The sequence below is a fragment of the Budorcas taxicolor genome, chromosome 13 (genome assembly GCF_023091745.1).
Source record: "Budorcas taxicolor isolate Tak-1 chromosome 13, Takin1.1, whole genome shotgun sequence".
In the NCBI taxonomy this organism is placed as follows: Eukaryota; Metazoa; Chordata; class Mammalia; order Artiodactyla; family Bovidae; genus Budorcas; species Budorcas taxicolor.
In genome coordinates this window covers 30,982,162-30,994,558 of record NC_068922.1, presented here as the reverse complement: position 1 = coordinate 30,994,558, position 12,397 = coordinate 30,982,162, and the positions used below count along the sequence as shown (strand labels likewise).

At 42.7% G+C, this 12,397-nt stretch overlaps 1 protein-coding gene across 2 annotated transcripts in view; it reads left to right on the top strand.

Moving 5' to 3' along the window:
- RSU1 (Ras suppressor protein 1) overlaps positions 1 to 12,397 on the top strand; it is a 198,838-nt gene that overhangs the window by 19,396 nt on the left and 167,045 nt on the right. For both annotated transcript variants that reach the window (XM_052650975.1, XM_052650976.1), the window contains exon 3: positions 5,442 to 5,492. In XM_052650975.1, coding sequence (XP_052506935.1) covers positions 5,442 to 5,492 — 51 coding nt within the window. The remainder of the gene's footprint in view (positions 1 to 5,441; positions 5,493 to 12,397) is intronic.

Genomic DNA, 12,397 nt, shown 5'->3' with positions numbered 1-12,397 from the left:
GCTTCCGGACAGTGTATGGCTAGCAGGACCCGAAGCTAGGGTCTCCCTGCACTGGGAGATTTCCTAGTGTGTGAGTAAGTAGCAGGGCAGCTCAGTGGGGAGACCTGATTCCATTTTGCCCACATGATTGACTGGGGTGGCTTTTGTACTTTTAAATAACCCATTCTATTTTGGTAGACCTTTTCTCCCTTCTTTGTAGCCAGTGCAGTGTCAGTATAAGACCCACAATGGACTCTGCGTAGCCAAGTGGAGGGGAGTGGCAGCTGCTTGAATACACGTCTGGCTCTTTGGTCTTTGCCTGTCACAGGCTTTGTGATTGATTCTGAGATTTCAATTCTGTCCAACTTAACTGCCTTCCCAGCGGACCCAGCCCAGAGTCTTTTGTTGCCCTAAATATTTCCTCAAAGGTCTTTTATTCACTTTGCCTTTTCTGTTCTTATTTTTCTCCTTCTTATTTAATATATAGCCCTGTAGCAATAATGAGAAAGAAAAATACATCTATTAGTAGTAATGTGATCAGGTGAAACAACACATACATTTCTCTATTAAAAAAAAAAAAGAACTTTCAAACTTCATTTTCTCTCCTGCTAAATGCTTGTGTAATAGAAAAGCCAATGAAAGAGTTGAAAAAACCTGACTTTCTCTTATTAAATCTTTCATTATGAATGTTAGCTGGGAGAAGAGCAAAGTTTTTTTCTTCTTAATTAAGGTAGTTTTGATATTTTAGGAAAAATTAAGGCAGGATATTGAATTATCAGGGTCTTTTTTTGGTAAGCAGAATTATTTCTGTGACACTCAAATGAAATATTTGCTTAGTGTGAGTGTCTGCCAGTTTTGGTGTGCACCATCTTTGTTGGTTTTAAAACCCCTAATTTTATCTCACATGTGGTCACTTGTAATCCACCTCTTTTGCATTTAGGCATCACTGTATTATAAGTGGAAGTGCAATTTCTTAGAAGGGTTTTTTCCCCTTTCCATCTTCCTAAGGGGAATATAGACATGATGGCTAAGCTCAGGCAGCCCCTTTGGACTGTGAGGTGGGATTCACACATTGGGAATGGCTGGGCAGCAAGAAACCAGAAACTCTGTACTGTCCATGTATAAGTGAGAGAAACTCTTGTGTAACTCCTGTTATTTCCGGTTTGTTCTCATATGACTCTGGCTACTGTCTCAACTTACATATTTGTCAATCTCTTTCTTCTGGTTTTATGTGAAGGCTGCTCTTGTTTTCATATCAGACTATATGCCTCAGGGATAAAGGAATGCTATATCTAGTGGACAGGAACAAGCTTAACTCTTATAAATATAGATGTGTGCAAGATGCTATGCAGCGTCTAAAATCTAGCTTCACATGTTAGAAGAGATCATGGTAATGCTTTTAAAATTGTAAAATTGCTCCTTTGCTTTGCCTTTCTCGTCTTCATTCCCTAAAGATTGAATCCTAAAGTCAGTAAGTGCAACAGAAAAAGAGACACATTCAAGGTTTGAGGGTAGGAGGGTGGGGGTGGGCATGGTGGTCCAGAGCCAGGTATGGAACCATGAGTGTGGTAAGGAGAGCATCTGTGCAGGATAGGGAGCCTGGCTTGGGAGGTCTGAGCCTGAGCGGGATCAGGTTGAGGAAGGTAGACGAGCAGGTGAGGAGGTTGAGTTGGACAGGTGTCCAGGTAGGAAGGAAGAAAGGGCGTGGGGTGATGGATTACTACATTAATACATAGGTTGGATAGTTGAAAGAACCCAGAAGGTTCCACAGAACCCACTCACCCAGGGAGTTTGTAAAGGCACAGGACATAGCTTAGCAGGGATAAGAAAGCACAGGTGACCATCAGGGGCCCCAGGGGCTTACTGGCACAGTCCACCACCCTTCCCTGCCTCAGGGTTGTTTCTTAGTTGCTTAAGACATAATTTGTCTCCAGATGTGAACTTTTAAGATATATTGGAGTAGTCCCGGTGTTGAGAATGCTTGGACTGAAATCTCTAGCACCGTCTTCTGCATGCAGCTGGTCAGTGATCTGCAGCCAAGTGTAAGTCAGTGACCTGCATATCCCTGGATGTGTGAACAAGCTGGTCCTAGAGCCTCCAAGGTCTCTGCCACTTTGAACAGAACATGACACATCTCGAGCTTGCCTCCTCATCTTGACCTTGACTCTGTGTCCCTGCAGGTCAGCATAGAGCTGTTCACACCCAGATGTGAGATAACTGTGCTTCGTGCAGTTACATGTACATGTAGGGGTACTGACTGCATATGTAAGTAGTTTTAAGATAATGGAAGCCAGAGTTCTCACTGTTAAGAGAGGGAACTACAAACAGGAAAGGGAGAACACTAGAATGAACCATACAGGGTTGTATTGAAATTGATCTATTGGTGTGAACTTGGGATTTTCAATGATATAGTGAAATCTGCACAGATATGTGTGTATTCTCTAATTCCCTCACCTAAGAATACTGAGACCTCAAATAACAATGAGCACATCTAGTGCCCAGATTTTGGCTTCTAAGTACCATTTTCTGCACAATAAAAAAGAAGCAAAGCTCACTGGAGAAATGGCTGATGGATTCCAGGCCTGTGGCAGTGAAAGTGCAAGATGAGTTTGACTGTCTCAGGCCAAAGAGTAGAAGTACTCAGCAAGTGAAGGGGACGTGTCAGAAGGACCAGGCAGCCTGCTTGGTTGGGGGATTCACACCAGCTGCCTCAGCAACCATTGTAATCTGAACAAATCATCATCATGATCTGAACAGATGATGGCAACCTGTTGACTGAGATAGGACACCACAAAGCCATACAGATGGAAGTAAAATGAATTCGTGATTTCTCTGCAGCAGCCTCGTGGATATTTTGGACTGGATGATTCTTTCTTGGGTGGGCTGCCTGGTGCATTTGTAGGATGTTTAGCAGCATCCCTGGGCCCTAGATGCCACTGCTTAGACCAGTGTTCGGCACCAGTGGTGCCTCAGATGGTAAAGAATTTGCCTGCAATGCAGGAGACCTGGGTTTGGTCCCTGAGTTGGGAAGATCCCCTGCAGAAGGAGATAACAACCCATTCCAGTATTCTTGCCCGGAGAATTCCATGGACAGAAGAGCCTGGCAGGCTGCAGTCCGTGGGGTCACCAAGAGCTGGACACAACTGAGCAACTTACACTAATGCAACAGAAATACAGTGTGAGCCACGTAGGAAGGTTAAGAGTTTCTAGTGGTCATAGTTGGTAGAATCAAAAGAGCTTCCAGACATGGCCTAATGTTCCATGAGGATCAAAATTGCCCCAGTTGGGGACCATGAAACACATGTGGAACAGGATTGTTACGTAGTTTAGGTATCCTTGCTCCTACTCCCCTTCAGTTCAGTCGCTCAGTCGTGTCCGACTCTTTGCGACCCATGCATCGCAGCACGCCAGGCCTCCCTGTCCATTACCAGCTCCCGGAGTTCACTCAGACTCACGGCCATCGAGTCGGTGATGCCATCCAGCCATCTCATCCTCAGTTGTCCCCTTCTCCTCCTGCCCCCAATCCCTCCCAGCATCCAATGAGTCAGCTCTTCCCATGAGGTGGCCAAAGTGCCTACTCCCCTTAGAAAATGCTAATTACAAGGGCAAAGGGTAACTTTACAGTGGAGAAGCCTGGCAGACTCAAGTGATCAAGGGAAGGTCATGGTGATGGAACGGATTGAAATCTGTGCCAGCTAATAGGATGCAGTGAGAAGACGATGGCATTTCCTCAGGATTCCTGCTGATGGTGCTAACGTGAGCTAATCAAGAATACACAAAGGTCTCAGGGCTCTGTGGTGACTCAAAAGAAAGTAAATCTGAAGAAGAGGAGATACATGTGTATGTACAGCTGATTCACTTTGTTGTACAGCAGAAACTAACACTACACTGTCAAGCAACTAGACTCCAATGATAATTGAAGGACATAACCACATGGAAGACATAATACAAAGTACCTTGGCCTCTGTGCTTCACAATCTCCATGGTCTTGAAAGTCAAGGAAACAGTGACCCAGACTAAGAGGTGACTTGATGAGGCCTGGCAGCTATGTGCATCGTGGATTCTAACCTGGACCCATCTCTGTTAAAGAACTGTTTGGGACATTTGGTGAAGCTGGGGTGGCTGAGGGCTGAGGATCAGATGATAATGATGTACTGTGCAGGGAAATGTCTTTGTAGGGATACCCTAAATTTTTTGGGACATGAAGTTTATGAGTCAGGACAGAGAAATGGGTCTTTGTATTGTAGTTTGAACTTTTCTGTAACTTTGTGATAGTTTAACAAAAGAAAAACACTTAAAAGTTGCAGTCGGGGTGATGCATATTTTTTTCAAGGATGCTGGATTCCAATCCTGAGACTCTTCTTGAGAAAAAATATTTGTCTTAGTGTTTCTTGAAGGGGAAAAAACTGTCTCATTAACATAAGGTTCTTATAGAAAGAATATTGGAAAAATTTCTAATATGTTCCTTCACAAATATATATTTCACATTTAAAACTTTAACATATATTAAGTACACTATAATTAGTATAAATAGTATATAATCATTTAGATTTATACATATAAATATACAATTTAATATGTATAATAAAAGGTAAATATACATAATTTATATATAAATTAAATTTAACAAATAATATATGGGTGTATATATATTATGTCAGTAAGTATATATATATACACCCACCCACACATACACGCATATATATACAGAGAGAGAGAGAGCTTGCTGACCACAAAGTGAAGTTTTAGAACCCAAAGTTGAAGTCACCTTTTAACCCCCACTGGCTTTTTTCTTTTTTGTTTTTTGGTGAATTTGTATACATATTTTCTTTCTTGGTACTTGGAAAACCCTTTTTCTTTTCTTTTTTAAAGGCAAATCTAGTCTTTTTCAGCAGTTTAAGCTTCCATGATCATATTTGAAACTGGTGAGCCATCTGCTGGTTCTTTGAAATGTCAACCAAACTTGTTGAGAGGAACATGCGGAGGGCTTCTACTGTGGTCATCGAGAGTGTGTAGGGACATTTCGGGGTTGACAGTGACTGGGGAAGCAGTGGTCCATCTGTGTTGATGGGGTGGTTTTCTAAGCATGGGCTGGGGAAGGTTGTTCCTCCCCGATCTCCTGACTAGTTCACTTAGTGAGATGGATTGTGGAGGCTGGACCAGCGCTCCAGGTCGCCGAGCAGAGCTCACTGGCCCTTGTCCTGTTCCTTCCTGTGACATTAATGCCATCAGTGCTAAAGTTACATTAGCGCTAACTCGCTGTTCTAATTGCACCATTTATTGCGTGGCTTTTCCTCATGCGGTTTAACATTGAACAGATAGCCTTCTGTGAATCCCTGCGTCTATTTTTGTGAGTGGTAACACTCCAACCTGTGAAAAGAACTGAGCACGTTACCTTGCAGGTGCGTGAGTGTAATCTGGGTACATTAACTGACCGTGTGTTTTTTTCTTTTCTTTTCCAGTCACCCTGTCCCACATCACGCAGCTGGTCCTCAGCCACAACAAGCTAACTAGTGAGTCAACCATTGCTGTCCTCTGTTACACAATTTCTGACTTGTAGGTAACATGGCGGAACTGCTAATTCTTCTGTTTCCCTCGACAGTAATGACAAATGATTATTTGGGCAAAGCGAAAGTGTACTGAGATGGCACTAAGATATCTGAGCATATGGTCTTCCTGTATTTTGTAGTTTTCTGTTTTGAGGAATTTTTCTTCCATTTTTCATGTGTATAAATTGAAGGAAGACAGTGACATTGTTCCTCCGATAATGGTCCCCTTTGGGCGTGCAAACTGCTGCAGTGACCTGAAATGCTGAGACTTTTCATTATTATTTTATGGGAAAAAAGAAGCTTATCAAAAAAGTGTTGGAGGACTTCCTTGGTGGTTCAGTGGTTAACACTTTATCTTCCAGTGCAGGGGGGTGTGGGATCGAACCCTGGTCGGGAGCCAAATCCCATTTGTCTCATGGCCAAAAAACCAAACCATAAAATAAATAATATTGTAAAAAATTCAGTAAAGACTTTTAAAAAAGTGAGCCACAACAAAAAGAAAATCTTTTTTTTGTAAGTTGAATTTTTCAGAGCAAAACATTGTTAGCTTTCATTTATACTTTCTCCTCAAAAGGGGAAAATGTGATTATTGATATACTTTCTTTCCCTGCTTGATGGGGGCGGGTGGGGAGCACAGAATTGTAGAAGTGATAGAAATTTGCATCTGAGCTTTTCAAGTTCTTGAGTCTGATTTCCAGGGAAAATTGTCCCAGGCATTGGAAGTGGTACAGTTAATGTATAGTAGATTTCATACCTCTTGGTAAAGCGTAATCTTGTGTGACTAACGTGGGCCATTTTATTCTTAGAGCTGTGGCTTAAAAGGTGTTAATGACGGGGGCCTGCTGTCCCATCTCATGTCTAATTGACGGCCACGTCTTTGTGCTTGCTGTATTTCCTGCAGACTTGAATGCTTTTCTGATCATGTGGCAGGAATCTGTGAGGGAGCTTTCCGAGTTCGGTGAAACAGAGCCGAATATGGTGTTGAGGGATTTGTGTCGTGAATTTGTATGTGTATTGCATTATATACAGCGGGAAGCAATGTCACAGAGCTGTTGATTATGGAGAGTTAAGAGTGGCTGTGAGGGCCTCTCGTGAGCAGGAGACGGGCAGATCAGTTCGTTTTTAGCAAAAAGCGAGGGCAGAGTGGCACCACTGTCACGTTTGAGTATTGGGAGCCCCAGCAGCTGATAGTGAGGGTGACACGTCACGTGTGGCTGTTACTGTAACGGGTAATATGCTGCCACGTTCATTGTTTTTGTAGTGAATGGTCCTGCTCTCTCTCCGCTGAGACCCTAATCCCAGTTCTGAGGGGATTTGAAATTTGTTTCAAAGGGTGGACTGCATGATCCCTAAATTCCCCCAGATTTGGTGAGCAGAAATTTCTGATGCTCTCTCTGTTGTGTAGTTCATGAAAATATTTCCTAATTGCCAAGTTTACCACTGGTGTTCAATCTTGCATTATCATCAGAGAGAAAAACAGTTTCCATTGAAAAAGGAAGCCGAACCTGTTTTGTTCCCATTATACCATTAATTGATTGGTTGCTTAAAAAGTCTTTCAGACAGTCATAGTTTTTCTTTTTATATGTCCATAAAGAAATCTCCAGGATCAGGGTGTTAGTTTCTCTTTCTAGATGTGCTGCTGCTGCTAAGTCGCTTCAGTCGTGTCCGACTCTGTGCGACCCCATAGACAGCAGGCCACCAGGCTTCCCCATCCCTGGGATTCTCCAGGCAAGAACACTGGAGTGGGTTGCCATTTCCTTCTCCAGTGCATGAAAGTGAAAAGTGAAAGTGAAGTCGCTCAGTCGTGTCTGATCCTCAGCAACCCCATAGACTGCAGCCTTCCAGGCTCCTCCATCCATGCAGGGAGGCATAAACAGAGTTAAGTTGTGTCGGCTATTAAAGAGGTTTACTGTGGATCCAAACTTTTTCTCCTGTTTCTCCCCCCTCCCCCTTTTCCTCCCTTTTTTCCCATTTGAGACACTCTTGACCTAATCCAGTAAGCTCTAATTAATCGTCTTGGTAAATTGTTTCAAGCCATTGTGAGTGGTGTCAGTGACGCCTGATCTGTTTCACTAAGGTCAAATTAGCATCTTTTACTATTTTTCTGGCATTTAAATGAATGGCTTTGCTATGGTTTTTCCAATGTTTATAGTAAATATGTCCATTTGATGGAAAGATAAATATGCATTACGTGGAGGTGGGTGAGTCCGGCCTCCTGTCACTTTTCATTGTAATCAGTGTCTTTCACTTTCCGTGCTTTTTAATGGGGACTAGCTGACAGCACCACATTCAAACTGATGGGACTCAAAAGATAAACCCGTCAGCACTGCTTTTATCTTGCATCCTCGTGTGCCAATTACACTTCTGATGTGTCGTCTTGTATACCTGGGGGACGAGTCACCAGCTTACTCACGCTGGGACTTGGTCTGGGGACAGCTCTCAACTCTGAGGACTGGAGTCAGTTTCTTGGAGCTGTTGGAAGAACGTGGCACTGAGCTGGCCCCCTCTTCCTGCTCGTGGTTTTGACAGATCAGCAGGTCCCCTCAACATAGTACGAGTGAGGCCATGAGAAAGGGGAAAGCAAGCCGATGACCTTCAAATTCCCAAGATTTTGTGAGCAGGAATTCTTAAAGTTTTTGACGTGAGAATTTGTCAGAAAAGTGAAGTCGCTCAGTCGTGTCCGACTCTTTGCGACCCCATGGACTGTAGCCTACCAGGCTCCTCCGTCCGTGGGATTTTCCAGGCAAGGGTACTGGAGTGGGTTGCCGTTTCCTTCTCCAGGAGATCTTCCCAACCCAGGGATCGAACCCAGGTCTCCCGCGTTGTAGGCAGATGCTTTACCATCTGAGCCACCAGGAATTCGTCAGAGTCTTTCAAAATTGTCTGTCTAATCACTGTCAGAGGTTCCTCATTGTTACAGTGACATGATTGATGTGTAAATCTGGGGGAATGGGTTGGAGCTGGTGCGTTTTGGTGCAGTCACTGGGGTTGACTCTGCTGGTAACAACTCCTTCAGTCCATACAATGTCTGCAGTGGATTAAAGGAGGTGGGAGGTGCAGTAGCGAGGGAACCTTTTTTTTGGCTGTGATTGGACAGGTGACTCTCTGGGCCCCGGATGGAGGTGCTTGCTCGCCCCGGGGGAATGTTTGCAGGGTAAAGATGAGGCTCCGCCGCCAGGCTCTCCTGCTCCTCCCTTCCTCCCCTGCCTGCGCCACCCCCCGCCCATCTTCCTCTTGGCCCCCCTGCAAACTGGAGATATCTCTCCCCCAAATCCTATTGTTCAGAGACTCTTTTTTTTTTTTTTTGATGTGGACCATTTTTTAAGTCTTTGTTGAATCTGTTACAGTATTACTTCTGTTTTAGGTTTGGTTTTCTGGTCACAAGACATGTGGGATCTTAGTGACCCAGCTAGGAATTGAACATGTGCTCCCTGCATTGGGAGGTGGAGCCTTAACCACTGCACCGCCAGGGAAGTCTCATATTCGGAGAATCTTGGCACCAGCAGGGCTCTTCCTTGTCCTCCTGCCACTTCCTGTTTCGTCCTCTCCAAAGATGTCTTAGGCTTGGTTGAAGGCTGAGACCATCTTTTATTCCTCTTTACTGCCCGTTGCTGAGCCCAGAATGGCTTCCCAGGAAGCCCTCATGTAAAGGCAGTAATGGCAGGACCAGGGTGAGAAACGGGGGGTCTGGGTGAAGCGGTCAGTGGAGGAACCTGACGTTTCTTCAGGATCGATCAGTGTGTGGATCTGCGTGAATGTAACAGCTGCACACTTCTGTTCCTTAACTGCTTGTAGGCTCCTTCCAAATGTGCTGAGCAGTGAGAAACAGAGCCTCATATCCTAGGAATTGCTGTCTTTCCCCTTTACGTGGCCCTTTCACAGGGAAGGAATGATGTGCTAACATGGTACAGGCAGACCTCACTTTACTGAACTTGGTGGAAATTGAATTGAATTGGGGGAAATTGAAGGTCTGTGGCAGCGCTGAGTTGAGCAAAGCTACTGGACCATTTTTTCCAGCAGCATTTGCTCACCTCGTGTCTCTGTCTCTTTGGTAATTCTCGCAATGTTTCAAACCCTCCACCAGCAAAAAGGTGACAACTGGCTGAAGGCTCAGATGATGGTTAGCATTTTTTTTTAAGCTTTGTGCTTTTTAATTATATGTAGTTTTTTTGACATAGTACTTTGCACGCTTAGTAGACAGCTGTAGAGTATAAACACAACCCCTACAGGCACTGAGTAGCCAGAAAGTTTGTGTGACTCAGTTGACTGCAGTAGTTGCTTTGTTGTGGTGGGTGGTCCGAAACCAGACTTGCATTGTCTCCATGGTGTGTCTGGCTCCTCAGGGACACGCCAGGAGGCACAGTCGAAGAGCTGGGGTCGTGACCAGCCGCGGGTGCTTTTCTCCACCTGGTAAACCCGGTGGGCTCAGCTGAGTTGACATCTCCAAAAAGAACTGAAGACCTACTACTGCTATTCTAGGTCTCCTGGTTTGGTCCTCTTGTCACTCTTCCACTTAGTTTTACGTATGCATGTGTGCGTGCTAAGTCACTTCAGTTGTGTCCAACTCTTTGCAACCTTTCAGACTGTAGCCCACCAGGCTCCTCTGTCCATGGGATTCTCCAGGCAAGAATATTGAAGTGGGTTGCCATGCCCTCCTCCAGGGAATCTTCCCCACCTGGGGGTCAAACCCAAGTCTCTCACGTCTCCTGCATTGACAGGTTGATTCTTTACCACTAGTGGCACCTGGGAAACTGTTTCATGTATTTAAGATCCCAAATGATTTACTAGGATTTTTAAACAGTTAATTGTAGGATACAATTAACTTGAAATTAGGAATGCTGTCGTATGGTTAGGTATTGTACATACCACCCCACAGAAGTGCCAAAAGCAGGCAGAACATGAAGTAGACCCTTGAGTTAATGCCAGTTGATAAATGGGTTGGTAGGTCGTGAGTCCCAGCTGTCTGAGATGATAGACTCAGCGCTTGCTTGCTGTCAGGGTCTCTAAGAAGGGGATACAGCATTTATTTCAAAGATGGTCTTCCTGTGTCTCTGCCTGCCTGCCTTTGTGGTGACCCTCCCTTATAAGCCAGTGTTAGCTGAGTCTTTTGCAGTCTGCATCTTATCTAATCCCTGGTTCTTATGGTCTTTGGGAGTATTAGCTTTGTAAATGTTTTTCTACTTTTCAGTCTTAAAGAGGAAATTCTGAGAGAATCGTTTTAAAACTTGTCCACTAGAGGTCACTGTTGGGATACTTTTTTCCCCACCCCCTTCTTCCTCATCTCATGCTAAAAGATTAAAAACCAAATCGGTGTTATCAGAGGACGAAATTTTTTGCAAGCTTCCCTCAGGGTATGTTATTGCTGCCATTTACATAGGCCAGTTTTGCCACAATTAATATTGATCCTTTCATAAGGAGGTATGTTATTTTTCTTTTGACTCCCAAACTTAAAGTATGCGTTCAGTTTCACGTGTCATGTTTAGTGTTTATTATGGTTTCTTTCTCATGTTAGAAACTTTCCTTCCAATCTCTTTAAAGTGAGAGAATTCTGTTGCCTTTTATGTATTTTTTTGTATGGAGTATACATAAAATTTTTTTCTCCCTCGGAAGAAAGTTTAAAATATATATGTATGGAACCAGATTTTAATTTAAAAAAAAAAAACTGTGTAATACTCAGGAAAATATGCATTTTGTGCCCATTTATATTGGTTCTTTTACTGAATGCCATCATGTAAGGAGGAATACTATGCATTATGAAATGACTCATATTTTGCATAAATGATAAAGCAATCTGAGTATTAATTTTTTAATATGCTTTTCTTAATTTTAAAAAGAAATAGCAAAACCCAGTACTTCAAATATGACAACAATATTTTCCATTTTGTGACCTATGCATGATAAGGACTAAACCCTGATCATTTTCTGCAAGAAATGCAAAGAACGTCTTTTTGCTGTGTGCAAACATTGATCAGCGGGTTCTATATAAACCTTTCATAAGTGTGAGTCTTGGTATGTGATTGCTTAGTTTTACACCTGAAACTTTTAACTGTCATGTAAAACGTTTTCTTGAGATAGTAGCAGCTTTGCTGGCTGTTTCAAGCCTTAACTGGGACCATTTCTTGTCATCTAATGTGTCGGAAATGGCTAGACAAGCAGTAAACCTAAGTGTTGTAGCAAAACTTGTTTCTTTTTTTTAACAGACTATTTCTTACTAATTTTAACTTATATATGAATTGAAAATTATAGTGGACAAGTAAATGCCAGGATATTTTCTTTAGTGATTTCAATAATTTCTTTTGTCAACACATTAAAATGAATGTAATGTTTTAAGATTTTATGCAGATGTATATATTGATAGGCTCTCTACTGAAAGTGTTATTGTAAAGGAATTAGGGAGGATGTTTTGCATTAAAATATTGCAATCTCATAATATGCAGGCCCAATTATAATGAAGAAAATCAAGCAGTTTTTTTAAAAAAGCATAATAAATGAAACCCTTTTCTACAGACATAATTGATTGTTGAGATGAATGAGAAAAATTAACTGTCCCAACTTATAAGAATGACCTTCACCAGTCTTCCAACACCTTTCTGTTGCCAAGTCTCTAGTTATTTCCTCTTTCATAGATTACTTGTCATGCCTATGCAAAAGTTCTAGTGCTTGGCTTGTATGAAATTGAACTATGAGGGGAGAATATGCAAAATAAATTGTCTCTGTGTCATGAATTTATCTTGTGACAATATCAAAACAACTTGCTGTTTGCATTTTAACAGAGTATGAATGTATTTATAAACCAGAGGCTTTGATCAATAGCTTATTTTTCTAATTAGTGCACATTCATCAATTTATTCCTGTGCCATCATTTGAAA